The 13377-nt window shown below is 48.2% G+C and overlaps 3 protein-coding genes and 1 non-coding gene across 4 annotated transcripts; 2 read left to right on the top strand and 2 right to left on the bottom strand.

The window, feature by feature from the left end:
• Positions 1-3557: 3557 nt before the first annotated feature.
• ColSpa_02851 (hippurate hydrolase) lies at positions 3558-4909 on the top strand (the record flags this gene model as incomplete). Its single annotated transcript, XM_049269063.1, has 2 exons — positions 3558-4223; positions 4286-4909. 2 exons carry the CDS (start codon positions 3558-3560, stop codon positions 4907-4909), a joined length of 1290 nt encoding a protein of 429 aa, XP_049125020.1.
• A 92-nt stretch (positions 4910-5001) lies between these two features.
• On the bottom strand, positions 5002-5862 carry ColSpa_02850 (acetylxylan esterase; the record flags this gene model as incomplete). Its single annotated transcript, XM_049269062.1, has 1 exon — positions 5002-5862. The coding sequence occupies one exon, from the start codon at positions 5860-5862 to the stop codon at positions 5002-5004; it is 861 nt and encodes a 286-aa protein (XP_049125019.1).
• A 5344-nt stretch (positions 5863-11206) lies between these two features.
• ColSpa_02849 (3-hydroxyphenylacetate 6-hydroxylase) lies at positions 11207-12932 on the top strand (the record flags this gene model as incomplete). The annotated part of the gene is made up of 4 exons (XM_049269061.1): positions 11207-11575; positions 11627-12384; positions 12441-12559; positions 12613-12932. The coding sequence occupies 4 exons, from the start codon at positions 11207-11209 to the stop codon at positions 12930-12932; spliced, it is 1566 nt and encodes a 521-aa protein (XP_049125018.1).
• A 230-nt stretch (positions 12933-13162) lies between these two features.
• ColSpa_tRNA_074 lies at positions 13163-13250 on the bottom strand. The gene is given in 2 exon segments: positions 13163-13197; positions 13214-13250. It is a non-coding gene; the product is annotated as a tRNA-Glu (tRNA).
• Positions 13251-13377: the final 127 nt, after the last annotated feature.

Here is a 13377-nt window from a genome sequence, read left to right as displayed (position 1 = left end):
ATGATTTATTAGTTTACAAGGCCGCGAGTAATGGCATACTTCTTGTTGCGTTTGCTCACAATTATTCATTCCTCGAATGTTGACAGCCCTCATCTGGTTTCCTTAAAATCGAGGCTGTCCCAAACTTAATCACCTTACAATAGTAAAAAGCGTTCTCTTTCATACTAGAAGAAATAGACGGTCTGATTACCGCTTGAGACAGGAGTTAAATGATGTGGATTTGTTGACGGCCGACTGTGCCGTCCCACGTAGAATGCAGAGGCTGAGTAAGCTGTCACTGAGGATGTTCGCCTTATCCAATGATGTTTTCTATAAGCTGTCTCCACATTCGGTGTTGCTGCCCTATGTCTGCAACGGGAGGTTGCCTAATGGTTGCCTTAACATCTTTTTCGCCAATTACTGGCCAACAGATCATTGGTTCGCCGCAGAGATATCCCTGATATATGCACTGCCGAGAGCCTGATCTTCTGGTCTCCTCATAACTATCAAGAGGCCTCCACATCTTGCTTGTCATGAACTCTCCTCTCTGCAAGTCTGTTCTATCTCGCTCTCATACTCCGTGCACTCACCAGACTACTTCATCCAACCATCGTAAGATTTGTCGTCTTTATTGGTCATTTTCCTTCCTATTCCCGAGATTGAAAGTCAATCAGTCCACAACTCAAATCCATTCAACTTGGATACGTTTGTCTGGGAATACAAACCCACCAAAAATCTAGACATCGAATCGTTATCCACATCAAGCACCCGTTTGATCCAGGTCATAGGATGGCAACCTCTTGTCATGCACACATCTTCAAGACGTTGGCCGGCCCTCGCGATATTCGAATACTGCATCTATACCCGGGAAAAGGCAACGTTGCTCTCTATGGTAGGCTTGAACACGTCAGTCTAGATTGTGTACCGTCCTACGAGGCCCTTTCGTATGAATGGGGAACGTCGGAGAGGGATAACCAAATTACCCTTCAAGATGGTTCGAACCTCCTTATCACAGAGTCTCTGTACCATGCTCTTCGAGATATCCGATATGAAACACCATCTCAGGAAAGCAGGATCATCTGGGCGGACGCAATTTGCATCAACCAGGAAGACACCAAAGAACGGCAGCAACAAGTCTCAATAATGGGATCCATATATCGCAAAGCTTTTAGGGTTGTTACTTATATTGGCCCTGAAAAGGATGACAGCTCCCTCGCACTTGCCGTCGCACGCGACATTTATAAGAATACTGTTTTCCTGTATGAAAACTCTGGTCTAGTCTCTCTGTCTGTTCAGGAGCACATCAGTATCGAAAGCCATCCAGCATTTAAGAAATACTGCAAATCACTCAGAGCATTAGTTTTAAGAAATTGGGTATGCCGATATTCTAGTTTTGACCGGCAAGATGGTGCTAAGCTAACGACGTCTCGTCAAGAGTAGTCGATGTTGGTGTGCTCACGAGTTTCTACTCAACAAGAACCTCATTATGATGTGCGGGCGAACGGAACTCTATGACTGGAACTTGATCCCGGTCATAGTAAAACTTGTTTTCAGAAGATCACTTCCCAAGTCCTTGCTTCCATACTCTTCAGAAGATCCGATTTCAACAAGAGAATGTCTTACAGCACTGATGAGGTTGCGCTTATCAATCATCCACGATGGACACCAGCTGAGCCTTCTCACTCTACTTAATTCAGCGCACCCATTCCAGTCCACAGACCCCAGAGACAAAGTATATTCTCTGTTAGGTCTTGCAGCCGATCGACACGACTTGGCACTGGAAATCAATTACAGTTGCAAAACCGAGCACTTATACATAACTGTAGCCAACAAGATTCTCGCCAAGTCACCTACGCTTGATATTTTGTACAGCAATCTCAACAAAAAGTCCCTCAACTTGCCCTCCTGGGTACCAGATTGGTCGACATGGCAGTTCGGCAGCCATGGAATGACTCTTCGATCCTGTTACGCGGCCTGCGCCTCTACAGAGCCAGAAATTCGATTGCATACTTCACAAGACAAACTAGACGTTTGCGGCTGCTTCGTTGACAAAATTTTAGGGCTCAGTGACAAAATCGAACCATATTACAGAGACAACGGTGGGCCCAGCTTGCTGCGACGAAAGAGATGGTTGAAAAAACAAGCAGAATTCGTCAGAACACTAGAACCTTACCCAGACGGTTCCGATATCTCCGATGTGCTCTGGAGAACTCTTATTGGCAATATCACATTTGAGGTGGAGACCGCGGGTGACGACTACAGAGCTCTTTTCTACGCTCACCTAAACTGTCGTGAGAAAGACTCTACCGCATTAAAGAAGATGGCAAATGAGTTTTGTGATGCTGTACGAAGAAGATCGCGCTATCGCTGCCTTGCTGTCACTGAACAGGGTTACTTTGGAGCGATTCCGGATACCGCAGAGATAGGAGACCAGGTATGGATGTTTCACGGCGGACAACATCTTTTTGTTGTTCGCCAGTGCAAAGAAGGCTTCATGTACGTCGGTCACGCATATATCCACGGACTAATGCAGGGTGAGGTTTTGCATTTAGATTGGTGTGAGAAACGTGCTATTACCCTCATATGACAAGTACTGCTTAGGTAGCCTGTCACGACTTGGATTATCTTTGAAACAGAGGGTTACTTGGAATATAAATGCATAGTTTCTCAACTAATGCACTTCAAAATTTTCGTCGTCGTAGTCACCGAATCAATTCTTAGCTTTTACCTTCCTGATTATGTTTCCGAGAAGACCGTAATCTCTCCAATGGAGTAGCTTCTTGATGCCTGTTGATCTATAATTCTAACCAGTTGGAATTTGCGATTGGGACAGACCAGGCATTAGTATGGTTCTAGCTAGCACAATTGTTGATTGCGACTTTAATGCCGTACCAATGAAAATATGCGGATTTTCACTAAAGACGTCTCCTGACGATATCGGACCAGCCATCAATGGTTCAACACTACGGCACACACAGATCGAGAATTGGCGAGTTGTTATACTTCAGTTGCACAGAAGCTCTTAAGCCTCGCTGCCTGTGAAGTGGAAAGTTCCGTCTTCTTTTCTCTTGCGTGTTGTCTTCAATTGGGGAATTTCAAGCATTTAATGGTGATCAACTGCGAAATAACTGAAGGGTAAATTCGTAATCGTATGCGTAGAACAACAACTGGCATCGTTCTTTCTCTTTACAACGGTTATTAGAGCGGGTAGCAAGAACTGCATTACAAAATCAGGCTGTTCTTGCGTCCCTCCCTGTTGTCCCATAATATCTTGTTGTATTTCGGATTTGCCGTCAGCTTAGCACGCCATACTGCGGTTTTGGTGCTGTGTCAAGTTGAACATGGGTGAGTCATCACGACTTCGGCCCGCATCCCGCGCCGGTTCTGGAGCCGAAAACTTCTCCACTCGTTGATCCTCCAAAGTCCTCCAAATGAAACGAGGCAAACCATCAAACACAAAACGCTTGAACGATTTCCGTCTTTACGTCTCCAAACCCTTCTTCTCTGATTGATAACTGAAACAGACCTAATCTCTTCAGTACCATTTTTCGGGATCATCACCGTCAAATCATTGCATGATGGACAAAAACTCTACACCAGCTATCAGTCTAGGTGACCTGCTGGTTGCCGCGCCCATTGACATGGACAAATACGAGGCACTTTACAAACACTTCCATGCTCATCCGGAACTTTCCAACCTTGAGGCTCAAACTGCCAAAGCCGTTGCAGAGCAGCTGTCGCAGCTCCAAGCTTTCGATATCACTACCAATATCGGCGGCCATGGACTTGTCGGCGTGCTGAAGAATGGCCTAGGTAACACCATCCTCCTACGCGCTGATATAGATGCGCTCCCAATAAAAGAAGAAACTGGTCTTTCATACGCTAGTACAGTCACCATGCCCGACATTGAAGGCGTCATGCGACCTGTGATGCACGCCTGCGGTCACGATATGCATATGGCGTGTCTCCTTGCTGCGGCTGAACGCCTCGTCAAGCTGAAGCAGGAGTGGAGCGGCACATTGATTGTGCTATTTCAGCCCGCGGAAGAGCGTGGCACTGGAGCAAAGGCCATGGTAGACGATGGTCTTTACGACAAGCACCAGATTCCTGTGCCTGACTTTGTGCTTGGCCAGCATGTTATGGCGATGCGAGCTGGAAGCGTAGGGTCAAAGACGGGGACAATCATGGCTGGTGCGGATAGTATGAAGATTACGCTGTCTGGACTTGGTGGTCACGGTTCGCAAGTGAGTACTCGAGCTTTGAATGTTTTTGCTGGTATATGAGAGCTGGCTAACACCACTCATAGCCCCATCGAACAGTTGACCCTGCTGTCATGGCAGCTCATGTTGTAGTACGCCTTCAGTCAATTGTCAGCAGAGAGATTAACCCAAGCGATATCTCCGTCATCACAGTCGGCAGTTTACATGCCGGTCAGACAGAGAACGTCATTGCAGACTCGGCAGAAATCGGCCTTGACATCCGCAGTGTGCGGCCGGAGACGCGGGAGAAGCTCCTGGCCTCGATACAGCGGGTGGTAAAAGCCGAATGTGAAGCAAGCGGTGCAACGGCCGCCCCCGTTTTCAAGATGACTCGGCATTTGCCAGTCACAGTGAACGACGAGTCGATGACGACAACGCTGGCCACTAGCTTCAAAGAGCATTTTGGAAATGACTTTGATGCGAACATCACGGCAACTACCATTTCAGAGGACTTCTCAGTTCTTGCGACGTCACAAGGTAAACCTTGTGCTTTTTGGCATTGGGGCGGGATAGAAACTGGGCTATGGGATGAGAAACTGGGAGAAGGAAGGTTGGACGAAATCCCGGCAAATCACACAGCAAGGTTTGCGCCTGTTATACAGCCTACATTGCGGACGGGTATCGATGCCCTTTGTATTGGTGCACTTACTTTCTTCAAAAAGAGCTTGTGATGTTTAACTAGCGGACTACTCAAATACAAATCCACAGACCCGTATTGATAGTTTTACCATTGCATCACGACCCTCCCTCCTCCTCCCACCCTCTACTCGTCTTTCAGATAACCTTTTTGTTGTAACCAGGCCGTGGCCAAAGACGGCCATTTCGAAACCGGCAAGTTCTTAGTATCCAGACCGAACCCATGGGGCGCATCTGCAAAGACGTGAAGCTCTACAGAGCCTTCTGCGGCCTGGAGACCTTGCGCTAAACGGTACGCGTTCACCACCGGAACAATAGGGTCGTTCGCGGAGTACACGATGAAAGTCGGCGGTGCTGGCCGCGCGACCTGTTGATCAGGGATCACAATGTCATAGAGTTCCTGTTTGGCCGGCGGATCGAGAGGGGATTTGTTCGGCACGATGGTATGACCCTTTGCGTTCGTCGAGATGGGTCCATATCCGATGATTGCAAATTCTGGCTTAGGAACCGGTGGCCCGGCAGTTGTCGCCCATGAAGCTGGGTACTCGGCTAACAACGCTGATGCGAGGTGGCCGCCGGAGGATAGACCACATACTGCCAAGCCTCGCAGGCCGGCTTTCTTCTCTTCCATGAGACGCAGAGCTTGCCTGGCGTCATCTACCGGCGCTAGAGGTCCAGTTTCGGCAGTCGGGAAGCGATGTATGAGAACGTAGGCTTCGAAGCCGAGGTCCGCAAGCCAGCGGGCGACTGCGATCCCCTCACGGCCCACCATGAGCTGCACGTATCCACCGCCACCGAGGATGAGCACAGCGCGTCCGTTTGAAGGTGTGGTCGGCTTGTAGCCGAACAACCATGGTCGAGATACTTTTGTGACAACCCCTTGGTCGATGGTTCCTTCCGGAAGATCTATTTCAAAGGCTCCATCAACGGGCTGGCTGTCCCATAGGGGCCAAGCGGAATCCGCCGCAAAAGAGGTCGAGATGCTCATTTCGAATCAATTATCAGACTCGGAGTCTTGAGATTGATTCTTAGGTTGTTAGTTTGGATATTCAAAGTAGTCAAAGTGCCCCGTGTTTTGATGGAGGAGAGTTTTACGCAAGATGCACACGAAGTTTCGAGCGAATGCTTGAGCGGATTTTACTGATTCTCGGTTCCCTTTGTCCCGATGACCGACCGAGTTACCTGTCGCACACCCCGAGAACCACATAATAAACGGCGGGATGGCAAATCTTGGGTTTTACGAGCAAGGTTCGAATATGAACTCCCTGAAATTCTTTGTATTCAAGAAAGCAAACAAGAGGTACAAAATGATATTGGTTGTAAAGCAAGTGGGGATAATGACCTACCAGGCAATTCGACTTCTAACTTTTCCATTTTGCTTCCATGGATCATACAACGGGTTTTCTCCGCAAACACTCCCTTATCATCTCTGAGGTATGTCAATCAAGCGCATCTATTTCACACACTGCAAGAACTTTTAAGCCCCATATGCCTTACGCCAGTTGTTTTGGGGGTACCTTCAGACACAAAGCCGCCTAGTTTCGATTGGCGTCTGCTCTTATCTAAGCGCCCAATACACTAAGTGCTTTCGAAGCTAGAGCAAGTCATGCTAGAGCTTCGTCTTCTGCACACACAGCATGGTCCGCTGGGTTCGCCATCGTGGACCTTGTACATGCTGATGTATGCGCTCTCCTCAGCGTTGTGGACAGTGTTTGGTTGCATTCACGGAGAGGACGGTCTTGGTTCCATCCATGACGTATCTCATGTTGCAGAGATTCGCCCCCAGGCTGGCCTCAACGTGGTCCGGGCAACATTAGCCAATGTAAGCTGTGGCTGTGATTAAGTCTGTGCCAAGTGGAAAGACGTCGCAATCACGGCGGATCAGCAGCTTGATAGGGCGAATGGTAAAGACCGAATACATGCCTCACCTTTGTATTTGTTCTGATGGCGCGCATTCTCGTCGCCTTTGAGCTGCCGCTCTCTTAAAATGTGTTATTCGCCTCGTATTACGTGCCTTACCGACATCGTCAAGTTCATGGTCAAGCAACCCTCCGTCTCTAATCCACACTTGATCACTTATGGCTTCGTTCCGCGGTTCTTCCAGCAGGGTTTACACTTGCTTAACTTGTTTCCGCCCCAAAATACTCTACAAAATACACTAATTCGGCGACATTTGTTGCTCTCTCAACATAGGCATTAGGATTAAACTTAGAAGTGCGACATTAGCCAATGGTCGCAGAGGAAGCGTTTGTTTTTGGAAGGCAAGCTAGTTGTTAGACGTCTTCATACATACAACGATGTCTGAGGGTTGTATCCCTTGCAGCTTAGGGTTCTTTCGTTAAAATCCAAATACCACAAGATGAGGTTTTGATAATTAGCACTGAGATATGAATTGAATTGGCATCCGTGACAATTCCCACCTACAGTCGAGTTCTTACGTAATGACTCCATTGTGCCGTCAGCCTAAAGCCTTCATATCGAATGAGAGTACATGACGTTGACTTCTAACCAGCCAACTAATTGATTGAATGCCTCTTTCAAGCAAAAAATATGAAATTTAAAAAAATTCCATCGCTTCTAGAATACACAGCCAGACAGTATCTCGGGGAATAATCCATCGGTTGCGATGCCGGCATTGGCGGCAAGTAGTTTGCCCGCTCAATACCACCCTACCCCAGAGGTCCTGCTGGAATTAAGTTTGCGGGTGGCGGGGATCGCTGTCAGCCAAGCCCTCAAAAGCCCCGGAAGCCCCAATTCCGATTCCGCTCTTTCTTTCTCAACCTTTTATCATTCGATTTATCGTTCGACAGGCTCGGTCGAGGAAGCAAGTCGTATGCAGCAAATTGAGGAGCGGGAAAAGCCCGAGTACGTGGAGAATTGACTGTCTTTTGTGATTGCACAAAAATGAGTTCTCCAGATTCCCCAAGCTCTCGTGCAGAACTGAGATCCGGGTCTCCTGGCCCCCAGAGCGGAATTCCGCCCACCCCCAAGGCGCGGACGACCCGCGGAAAGTACATTTCCAAAGCTTGGTGAGACCCGCCTGAAATTTCGAGCATCACTGGCATCAATACTGACATTGATGCCTCATCACAGTCTTGAGTGTAGGAAGAGGAAGAGCAAATGTAACGGAAAGAGCCCTTGTTTACGCTGCGCCCGTCAGGCTTTGACCTGTGAGATATCCGATTGTCTTTCACTATGGCCAATGACTAACAACACAAGGTGCTTACCCTGCTTCGAAAAAGCCCCGGAAGGATCGAGGGAACAGTATGTAAGTTCAGTCTCCATCTCCAAAGCTTCAATGTTGGTGTCGCTGATGGCTTCAGTGAGACCGATGCCGAGACTCTCCGGTCTCTGAGGGATCAAGTAGCTTCCCTTCAAGGAGGGCTGGACTTGTTGCGTCGACAATCACAACAACCCTCGGAAACGCATTCAAGTCCATCTCAGTCAGAGGTTCCACTGACGATTGTACAAGCGTCTTCAAGTCATCCGAATAACAGCGCACTGGTAAATCCGGCGCCCCAGTCGGACTCAATTGTTACCGATGCGGATTCGTCTGCTGAAGATGACAGCTGCCAGCCATCGGCAAGTTATACCTTCAACATCAGTCTTGCCCGGGCTCATCTTCGCGCACGAGGAATTGGAATCACCGACTCGGATCCCGGCGAGATGCCTGGATCTGTCAACCCAACTCGACCGCCTTCTCCTTCCATCCAGACCGCCTTCGGCTTAGACATCAGATCAATAGACCCTCTATGGCTCATCAACGAAGAAGAGGCTGTGCGTTTATGCAACGTCTACGAAGAAGAGATAGGCATACAGTATCCTTTCCTGGACATTCAATGGCTCATTGCAAAGGTGCGGAACCTCTATCGCGCCATGAATAGTGGTTCACGCCTTGGTTTCGCATTTGCCGCAATACCAGGTCCGACAATAATTGATCCCCAAGATCTGAGTTTGGTCAAAATGGTGTTGTCTGCAGCATTGACTGTCGAAGCAGGTGGCTCTAGCCATCTTGGCAAATCCCTATTTCTCGATGTGAGAAAGTCGTCATACGATATGCTCTGGGAATCTGCGACTATCAAGTCTACTATGTTGTTCATCTTGCTGGTAATTACCATCTCTGCAAGCGAATCATTACCTTTATCCTTACTGACTTTACACAGGCCGTCTATAGCTTCATGACGGGCGATGATCTGCAAGCATGGAGACTTGTGGGCATCGTTGCGCGATGGTGTTTAGAGATGGGCCTTCACCAGTCTGCAACCTTGAACAAGACATTCAAAGATGCTGCAAATCGTAGGATGGCTTCGAGACTCTTTTGGTGCGTCTACACGTTAGATCGCCGGTGGGGCTTTGGGGCAGGTCTGCCATTTGTTATGCACAGTTTTGATGTTGATCAGCAATTACCTGAACCAGTGAGCCTTCCATACCACCTTTCATTGTATCGATGCACATTATACCAGACACTGATGTTTTCTGTAGGACCAAGACGTTCCCTATCTCAAAGCCATGGTTGAGTACAACCGCATAGGCGATAAGGTCTGGGGTACATCATACAACTCTGCTCGAGCGACTGGTGCCATCAGGGACGATGAAGTCTCATACCTGCTCTACCGGATAGATCAATGGTGTGACGATCTCCCAGAAGACCTCAGGTTTAGTCCAAACCAACAGGCAACCAGTCCTACATCAGTACCTAGAGGCTTACAGCGACTTCAACTTCTGCTTCATTTGAGGGCCAATCAAATGAAAATACTCCTCCTTCAACCATTTCTCCACTCAACGTCCAGTCTCAAGGCCAACAAGTCTAAAGTCCAATCGCTTATCAAACTTGCCAAAGACACCATCCAACGACTGGACTCTCTCAACAAGTCCACAGATATTTATCAGAACCAACAGATGTGCTTCAATCACTTCCTGGTTTCTGCACTCGGTGTCATTTTCTTAGTCGTTGCCCTCGTACCATCAGAGCACGGCGCATCTGTTCGTGACGAGTTCCACGTTGCCCTGGATTTGATCCGTGGTCTCAGCGCCAGATCATATGTATCCAGTCGACTTTGGAGAAGAATTAGTGACTTGCGGCTTGCCTGGAGAAGGCTGGGGCTAAATGCTCCACAACCCAGAGATGGCAGGGAAGCTAGCGCGCAGTGTCACGCACTTGTAACGCCCCCGACATCTACCAGTAATGTCGATGTTTCACCACAAAATGCACAAACAGTTTTCGATAACGCTTTGCGGGACTCAGAGGTGGTTGAATGGCCCGCAAACTCGGAAGAACCTTTCACAGAGGCTCAAATGACACAAGAGCTGAACGACTTCTTCAATGCGATGGACAGCGGGGTGGATTATAGCAATTCATTGTCAGCTCTTGGTGTCGGAGAGGAAGGTCTTGATTCTGCCCAGAACCTGCACGACAAATTCCTCGTGCCAGATTTGAACAACTCTGCAATGGATGTTTCACACTTGCTTGTAGATATGTTGTAAACAGTTTATGAGGTTTATGTGTTTCTAACGCTACTCTTCTCCCATCTTTGATGATTATCATACAGATTATCTCATCATACGCGGTGACAATGGGTTCTAGACTGGCTTCCGTCTATTTTCAAGCTGCTGACCAATCTGACATCGTTAACGACCTGCTTATTCGAACAGCAAGTGCTCATATACAATAATCCCACTGGCAAGACACTGCTGCTTTTATCGGTACAGAAGGTGCAGCTATCACCATCAACCGTTAGCGTTATCGCTAGCCTCGATTCTTGCTGTCGGCACCGCAAAGTCTGATGCAAAGGAGCTACCGAAGATCAGCCAAATCTTAGATAATTGCTTCCAGGGATCCTTTAACAGTAACTGAGTTGATGTATGCAACAGTAAGCTTCCAGTAAGGATCTTAATTGGCTCGACAGCGGAAAAATCATGGCTAATCAAGGTACAAGACAGATTTGTTTAATATAGTTCAGCAGGGGCAAACTGAGATTATGAGAAAAGCTGCTCGAACAGGTATAGTTGACCGTAAACTAGTTCTGACTTATTGCTTGGAGGGCCTTATCCAAAAAATCTTATTGAATTGGGGTCTTACCGAAGTTGCCGGTCACACTCTGATAGAACTGTGGAACGGAATTTGGAAGAATAATTCCGACGCGGAAGCGGCCCCGCGGGCTCCGCGATCGACCCTTCGCCAAAACGCGGGGGACTCAATGGCACAAATGCGGTTTCCGCCTAATGATGTATTTAATTATAAATAATTGAGACCATATTTTAGACCCTGAAATTGCTTGACATGTTAACTCTGTGGGGTATTCAATCACTTACCACATCTGCCTGTTACCAACATGTTTGTTGCCGAGCTCATCCAGAGCCTTTCTCACGGAGCAACTCATCAACCCATCGAATACCTTTTCAAAGGAACCGTGTTAGCTGTCTTTTTTTATTTCGTTGTGAATGAAGTAGTCCGGTTTAAGGCTCGTTTGCCGGCTTGGAACGGCCCAAAAGGACTTCCTGTCATCGGAAATTTACACCAACTTGGTGGGAATGCCTCTCAGAAGTACCGGGAATGGGCTCGAGAGTTTGGTCCGGTCTATCAGGTTCAGCTAGGCAACCTACCGGTTTTGGTTGTCAATACCGCTGCTGCTGCGAAGGTCGTGTTCGGAAATAACTCGCAAGCGACCGCGTCTCGCCCTGAGCTGTACACTTTCCACAAGGTTTGACCATCCAGTGCTTTATGAGAAGTAAACGTTGCTAACACCAGACAGATAGTTGCAAATACTGCAGGTACCACAATTGGCACATCTCCGTACAATGAATCCCTCAAAAGAAGGAGAAAGGGTGCAGCATCTGCCCTCAACAGACCCTCCATTGAGACGTACATTCCCCACCTGGACTTGGAGACGAGAGACTTCCTCAAAGATGCTCTCAATTACGGGAAGGGGGGAACTCTAGCAGTCGACCCTATGCCTCTCGTCCAAAGACTCAGTCTTTCTCTGGCCGTCACTCTCAACTGGGGCATGAGATTTCCAAGTCATGACGACGGACTGTTCAGGGAAATCACCACAGTTGAAGGCGAGATCAGCCGCACCAGGAGCGTTACCGACAATGTGCAGGATTACATTCCCTTATTGAGGTTGAACCCCTTCTCAGCCGGCAAACGACATGCAGTGGAGATGAGATGTCGGCGAGACAAGTACTTGTCCAAGCTGAACGGTGACCTCGAAGAGAAGATCCGGAACGGATCTCATGAGCCTTGTATCCAGGCGAATGTTATACTCGATGAAGATGCGAAACTCAGCAGCGTAGAGTTGACCTCAATCAGTCTGACGATGCTCTCCGCCGGATTTGAGACGTTTACTGCAGTCTCGACGTGGGGAATTGCGTTCTTGGCCACACACCCTGAGATCCAGCAGAAAGCATTTGACGCCATTCGGACAACCTATGATGAGACAAACCCTCTGTGTGATGCGTATGACGATCAGACGATTCCTTACGTTCGCGCTCTGGTGCGAGAATGTCTGAGGTATGGCTTTCTATGGTACAGTGAAAGAGACAGATGGGCTGACAACAATTGGGCAGATACTTCACTGTTCTTCGACTCTCATTGCCCCGGGCAACTAACAAGGAGTTCACTTACGAGGGGAAGCTTGTTCCTAAGGGCACAGTGGTGTTCCTCAACTCCTGGGCTTGCAATATGGGTCGGTAATCTCCTAGTCTTCACACAAGTATCAAAGTTCTAACTCATTGGCAGATAACGAGCTGTGGCACGATGCCGAGGTTTTCCGCCCCGAGCGCTGGCTGGAGAATCCCGAAGCTCCCATGTTTACTTATGGAATTGGTTACCGCATGTGCGCCGGAACCATGCTGGCTAATCGCGAGCTGTATATCACTTTCCTTCGTATGTTGGCCAGCTTCGAGCTGTCTTCAACTACCAAGATCGATACCGACCCCGTCACCGGAGCAGCGGATTTGACAAACTTGATCATCACGCCGGGACACTACAAGATTACTTTCACACCTCGTAACGAGACGGCGTTGAAGAGGGCGTTGGAGACCGAGGTTAAGCACTAGAATTCCATCCAGCATCAGACTGTAGAAGAACAGGTTATAGATTAGTATGTTGTAGGGGCTATACTCGAAAACTGAACATACTGCATATCGCGTTTCCTATCTTGAGAGCTTGAGGAGGTACAACAAGAATAAGAGAGGAGGCTGATGGCAACCAAGGCCAGTCATCGACGGTGGCTTTACGGACCAAGAATATCTTGGAAGTTGAGGCAGTCAAAATGCAAAAGACAATTTTCCGAAACCGAGAATCGAACTCGGGGCTATGCCTAACCTCTCGTGGGACTTGAGAGGGCATCATGTTGGCCACTACACCATATCGGATCCTTTGATGATGGTTTGACCCAGAAGTGGATTTGTAAAGGCTTCAAGATGGAAAACAAAGTTGTGGGAGTCGGATGGGGTTGACTAGAAAACTCAGATTGGTGCTGTGGGACGGTGGGTCAGGCTT

The sequence above is a fragment of the Colletotrichum spaethianum genome, assembly GCF_022836535.1.
Source record: "Colletotrichum spaethianum MAFF 239500 DNA, contig05, whole genome shotgun sequence".
Taxonomy (NCBI): Eukaryota; Fungi; Ascomycota; class Sordariomycetes; order Glomerellales; family Glomerellaceae; genus Colletotrichum; species Colletotrichum spaethianum.
The sequence above is the reverse complement of the archived record's forward strand: the minus strand, read 5'-3'. Positions and strand labels throughout refer to the sequence as shown.